At 52.8% G+C, this 5,761-nt stretch overlaps 1 protein-coding gene across 4 annotated transcripts; it reads left to right on the top strand.

The window, feature by feature from the left end:
• The first annotated feature begins 1,151 nt into the window (after positions 1-1,151).
• Positions 1,152-5,472, top strand: LOC100217143 (uncharacterized). 4 transcript variants are annotated; one of them, XM_020547186.2, is made up of 4 exons: positions 1,152-1,549; positions 1,938-4,167; positions 4,452-4,725; positions 4,826-5,472. In XM_020547186.2, the coding sequence occupies exons 2-4, from the start codon at positions 2,186-2,188 to the stop codon at positions 5,159-5,161; spliced, it is 2,592 nt and encodes an 863-aa protein (XP_020402775.1). In that variant the 5' UTR covers positions 1,152-1,549; positions 1,938-2,185; the 3' UTR covers positions 5,162-5,472.
• Positions 5,473-5,761: the final 289 nt, after the last annotated feature.

Below are 5,761 nucleotides of genomic sequence, written 5' to 3'. Positions count from 1 at the left end.
GAGCCAAATAAGCTAAACCTAGCAGTCAACATCAGTGTGTAATGGTCATCAATTGTTGGATGCGGGTAATGGTCAATTTTGATTGTCATCAAACGATAATTATTCATAACGGTGGTGGTGGCACTGATGGACATAAATCGGAAGAAACTCGACCGCTTCACACTCTGTAACGATAAGTGTATGAACGTTAAAAAAGGATTTTGCCACCATTATAGAAATAGAAAAGCACAATGAACACATTGAGAAGGACAAGGACTATACACATGCGCAAAAGACATCCAAGCTATATTCTAATATCTCTGAACAAATCACTGAAGCACTATAATGCGATCACAAAACCATATTTGCTTTTGATATTTAACTTGTAATAGTTGGGTAATCGATTCCCAATCTATTGCACCAGAAGCCCATAAGCAGCAGCGGAACGAGAGTGATAAAGCGATTGGATAGCAATCCGCCTAAGATTAGGAGCTCAGATAGAGTAATAGTTTTAAGATTTGTCTAGCAAGTCGTTAAATGCAGGTAGACGTTGACGGAATGATAAGACGCACAAAAAGATAACGTTTTAGGATAAAAAGTCAATTATAAATCAACAAGAGAGAATGTACCAGATTACTTAAAAAAATACAAGGGGCCAAGAAATTAAACAATCTGTAGACAGTGGCCTTATTTAAATAAATGAGTTCAATTGAAGAGACCGTACCAATGATATTTGATCTGTCATTTACGGTAAAAATGCACCATTTGTGCAATATGATGTGCAACAAGAAAGAAAAGAATGGGAGAAGTTGAATATAATGGCTTTAATCTAATGTATACCTATACCGAACCTGTGCTATAGAGAGAAGACTAATGTAAACTAAAAAACAATGCTGTTTTATTTTAAAGAAATTATTTTCATGTAAAAAGTCTAAATGTTAAGGTTAGTCTGGGAATCTCATTTTTAAAAGAAATTTTCATTTTCTTATAAAAAATTAGCTCATTTTTTCTTTAAAAAATGAAAATCTTTTTTAAAAAATGGGATTTCAAGACTAGAAAACTAATAGCGTGGGCAACTTGTCAGTTACTAGTACTACACCACCCCACGTCCCCACCAGGCTTTTTCGCTGTCTACTGATATAAAACCAATAATTACACGAAGGGAACGGCCACCGAACTCCGTCCGTCCGACGCACACACGCCGGTAAATTTCCTCCCCAGTTGATTCCAGCGGCACTGCACTTGTGCTGCCTGCGTTCTTCTCCCCTGAGAGCTGCGGAAAGATCCAAGCGCAAGGCCACCTAACCAGAACCAAACAAGGCCGCCTCCGGATCGCCGAGCAAATTCCATATTATTTTCCTCCCGTTTCTTGTTTTTCTCCTCTCGCTTATCCGTCTCCCAGAAGGAGAGGGAGAGGGAGAGCCGAACCGGGGTGATCGTTGCCGTCCCTGTCACCCCCACACCCCGCTGTCGTGGTGTCCTATGCGACTCGTTTGTTGCCGTCGGTCGCCTGGTTGATTAATCCAAGGCCAAGGATCTCCCCTCCACGAGGACCTCCGGAGAGGCCAGGGTGAGCTGCTATAAAGCTATTTCTCCTGTCCACCCCCACTTCTTCCTCATGCTGTCATGCAACATGAGCAGCTCTTAAGAGCATAGGAGGAGGGGTTGATTGCGGCTCGGAGATTCTTCTCGCGTTTCTCCTGCACTTTCCGTCTGATATTTATCAGCTTCTTACTTCAGTCCAGCAGAGTTCCTTTGCTTCATTGCTCGCTTTGAAGGGGATTTTTACTGCTAGTCTCTGAGCCGTCAAATTTTTCACCACTCAGCTGTACTCCCCCACGTCCACCAGGCAAGAACAGCAACGTCAGTTTGCAGCAGAAGAAAAGGCTCTCCCTCCCTTTGTATTGAAAGCACAAAAAATCCTCTTTATCTCTCTGACTCCTTCCCCTCACTCACAGGTGGCTGCTTGTTGAGTCCAGTGTGTCAGTGTGTGCCACTTCTCTCACAAACACTGCGAGCTTGTCCCTATCCTGCAAGAAACAGCGGACCAAAGCATCCGCTCCATTTCTCCGCTAGTTCGTGCGTCGATCCAAACGCCAATCTTGGATTTCTGCCGCAAGGACTGTGCTTCTTGTAGCAAAAGCCCCCAAAGATTTGATCCAAGCCAGCTCGGAATCGGATCCCTGCGAGGACCAGGCGGCCTGCCATGGCGTCCCGCTCCTACTCCAACCTCCTCGACCTGGCAACCGGAGCAGCGGACCAGGCGCCGGCGGTCGCGGCGCTTGGCGCGCTCCGGCGGCGGCTGCCGCGCGTGGTCACCACCCCCGGGCTCATCGACGACTCGCCGGCGTCGCCGTCCACGCCGCCGCGGCCGCGCACCATCATCGTGGCCAACCAGCTCCCGATCCGGTCCCACCGCCCGGAGTCGCCGGAGGAGCCCTGGACCTTCGAGTGGGACGAGGACTCCCTCCTCCGCCACCTCCACCACTCGTCGTCCCCCCTGATGGAGTTCATCTACATCGGCTGCCTGCGCGACGACATCCCGCAGGCCGAGCAGGACGCCGTCGCGCAGGCGCTCCTCGAGACCCACAACTGCGTGCCGGCCTTCCTGCCCACGGACATCGCCGAGCGCTACTACCACGGCTTCTGCAAGCAGCACCTGTGGCCCCTCTTCCACTACATGCTGCCGCTGTCCCCCGACCTCGGCGGCCGCTTCGACCGCGCGCTGTGGCAGGCCTACGTCTCGGCCAACAAGATCTTCGCGGACAAGGTGCTGGAGGTGATCAACCCGGACGACGACTTCGTGTGGGTGCACGACTACCACCTCATGGTGCTCCCAACCTTCCTGCGCAAGCGCTTCAACCGCATCAAGCTCGGCTTCTTCCTGCACTCGCCGTTCCCCTCGTCCGAGATCTACAAGACGCTCCCCGTGCGCGAGGAGCTTCTGCGCGCCCTGCTCAACTCCGACCTCATCGGCTTCCACACCTTCGACTACGCGCGCCACTTCCTCTCCTGCTGCGGCCGGATGCTCGGGCTCTCGTACGAGTCCAAGCGGGGGCACATTTGCCTCGAGTACTACGGCCGTACGGTGAGCATCAAGATCCTGCCTGTGGGGGTGCACATGGAGCAGCTCAAGACGGTGCTCGGGTTGCCGGAGACCGAGGCCAAGGTGTCCGAGCTGATGGAGATGTACTCTGGAAAGGGGAGAGTGGTCATGCTAGGCGTCGACGACATGGACATCTTCAAGGGGATCAGCCTCAAGCTCCTTGCCATGGAGGAGCTTCTGCGGCAGCACCCCGAGTGGCGGGGGAAGCTGGTGCTGGTGCAGGTGGCCAACCCGGCGCGAGGGAGGGGGAAGGACGTCGCCGAGGTGCAGACCGAGACGTACGCCATGGTGCGGCGCATCAACGAGGTGTACGGTGAGCCGGGGTACGAGCCGGTGGTCCTGATCGATGAGCCTCTGCAGTTCTACGAGCGCGTGGCCTACTACGTCATAGCCGAGGTGTGCCTGGTGACCGCGGTCAGGGACGGCATGAACCTGATTCCCTATGAGTACATCGTCTCCCGGCAGGGGAACGAGAAGCTGGACAGGATGCTGCGGCAGGGGAAGCCAGAGGAGAAGAAGAGCATGCTGGTGGTGTCCGAGTTCATCGGGTGCTCGCCGTCTCTGAGCGGCGCCATCAGGGTGAACCCGTGGAACATCGAGGCCGTGGCTGACGCCATGGAGACCGCCCTTGTGCTGCCTGAGAACGAGAAGAGGCTGCGCCACGATAAGCACTTCCGCTACGTGAGCACCCACGACGTCGGGTACTGGGCTAACAGCTTCCTCCTGGACCTTGAGAGGACCTGCAAGTATCATTCTCAGAAGAGGTGCTGGGGCATTGGCTTCGGCCTGCGGTTCAGAGTGGTCTCGCTCGACCTGACCTTCAGGAAGCTTTCCTTGGAGAACATCCTTATGGCATACCGGAGAGCCAAGACACGGGCAATTCTGCTGGACTACGATGGCACGCTGATGCCACAGGCGATTAACAAGAGCCCGTCAACTGAATCTGTGCGGATCCTCAACAGCCTGTGCCGAGACAAGGACAATGTGGTGTACCTATGCAGCGGGTATGACCGGCGCACCCTTCATGAGTGGTTCCCTTGTGAGAACCTTGGCATAGCCGCGGAGCATGGCTACTTCCTGAGGTATGTGGCTCTATGTCCTACTTTCTGAAGATCAGATTTTTTTTTGCTTCTCCATATCATCATCATCATCTGCCTTAATAATGCGATGCCATAAGCCATAACATCGGCCAACTAAAAACTTGATGGATCATTCATCTTGCAATGCTAAATGCCGTCCTGTCGTGAAGAAATGTTTCATTTGGTGAAACTTCACATAGTAGTGTTGGAATGGAATTGTCTTCCAGTTGAATTCGTTGGGATTTCTTGACTCTTGAAATTAATGTGTTATATTACTGAATATAAAGGTGTAAGAGGGACGCGGAATGGAAGACCTGTGTCGCTGCCACAGACTGCAGCTGGAAGCAGATCGCGGAGCCGGTGATGTGCCTGTACAGGGAGACGACGGACGGCTCAACCATCGAGGACAGGGAGACGGTGCTCGTGTGGAACTACGAGGACGCGGACCCCGACTTCGGGTCGTGCCAGGCCAAGGAGCTCGTCGACCACCTTGAGAGCGTGCTCGCGAACGAGCCTGTGTCGGTGAAGACCACGCCTCACTCAGTTGAAGTGAAACCGCAGGTGAAGCATCGATCCTCGATCTCCGCATCTTCTTTGCATTGGGCAAATAGACCAGGCGCATGAACTCACTGCCTGGCGACGAGATTGTTCGCTTTTGCAGGGCGTGAGCAAGGGCTTGGTGGCCCGGCGCATGCTTGTGTCGATGAAGGAGCGGGGCCAGTGCCCGGACTTCGTCCTGTGCATCGGCGACGACAAGTCCGACGAGGACATGTTCCAGCTGATCGCCACCGCTGCCTGCGGGGACTCGCTGGCGTCCAAGGCGGAGGTGTTCGCGTGCACCGTCGGCCGCAAGCCCAGCAAGGCCAAGTACTACCTCGACGACGCGGCGGAGGTGGTGAGGCTGATGCAGGGGCTCTCCTACGTCTCCGAGGAGCTGGCGCTGGCGAACCAGCGGGATGAAGACGAGGACTCCTCTCTGGACGACGTGTGGGAGTAGGAAGGAGCGTTCCCTTCCCGTGCTGCTCCTGCGGTAATGTCTGTTTGTGTTGGCTCGGCTGGAGCTTTCGCCGAGTAGTTTAGGTGTGTAAATGAGGTATGCTTTCCAGCGTAATGTATTGCCAGTGGTCTAGTCTCGAGAGCTGGCTTGAATCTAGTGATGCTCTAGTACTTTGGTTTGTGGTGCTATTTACCTGATCCGTGGAAGGCAGTACTATGAGCTATACAAGATGCAGACCTGAAATCTCATTCATCTGAAGACCATGACCTTTCTCCTAGGCGTGTGTATACGTCTTTGGATTTTGGAACTAACCATCATGTGCCAGTATTAGAGGAGCTCGTTTTTACGTGATGATCAGTTTTTTTGGAACTAGCGCGAACAAAAGCTGCAAGTTCCCAAGTTGCAGGCTTTGCGAAGGTCTTTGGGCAGAGTGAAACTTTAGGCTGTGTCCAGCAGTCCGCTACCGAAAATTTAGTGGTCGCCATTGTTGTCTATGCTTTTAACCACGGACGATAAAATATCCTCTAAAATATATAGGCAGCTCGGAAATCTAGCGGTTTCTTATTCATCTACTATCTATACGCGTCGCCGTCTTCGAGC

The sequence above is a fragment of the Zea mays genome, chromosome 1 (assembly GCF_902167145.1).
Source record: "Zea mays cultivar B73 chromosome 1, Zm-B73-REFERENCE-NAM-5.0, whole genome shotgun sequence".
Classification (NCBI taxonomy): domain Eukaryota; kingdom Viridiplantae; phylum Streptophyta; class Magnoliopsida; order Poales; family Poaceae; genus Zea; species Zea mays.
This window is presented reverse-complemented; position numbering and strand designations above follow the sequence as displayed.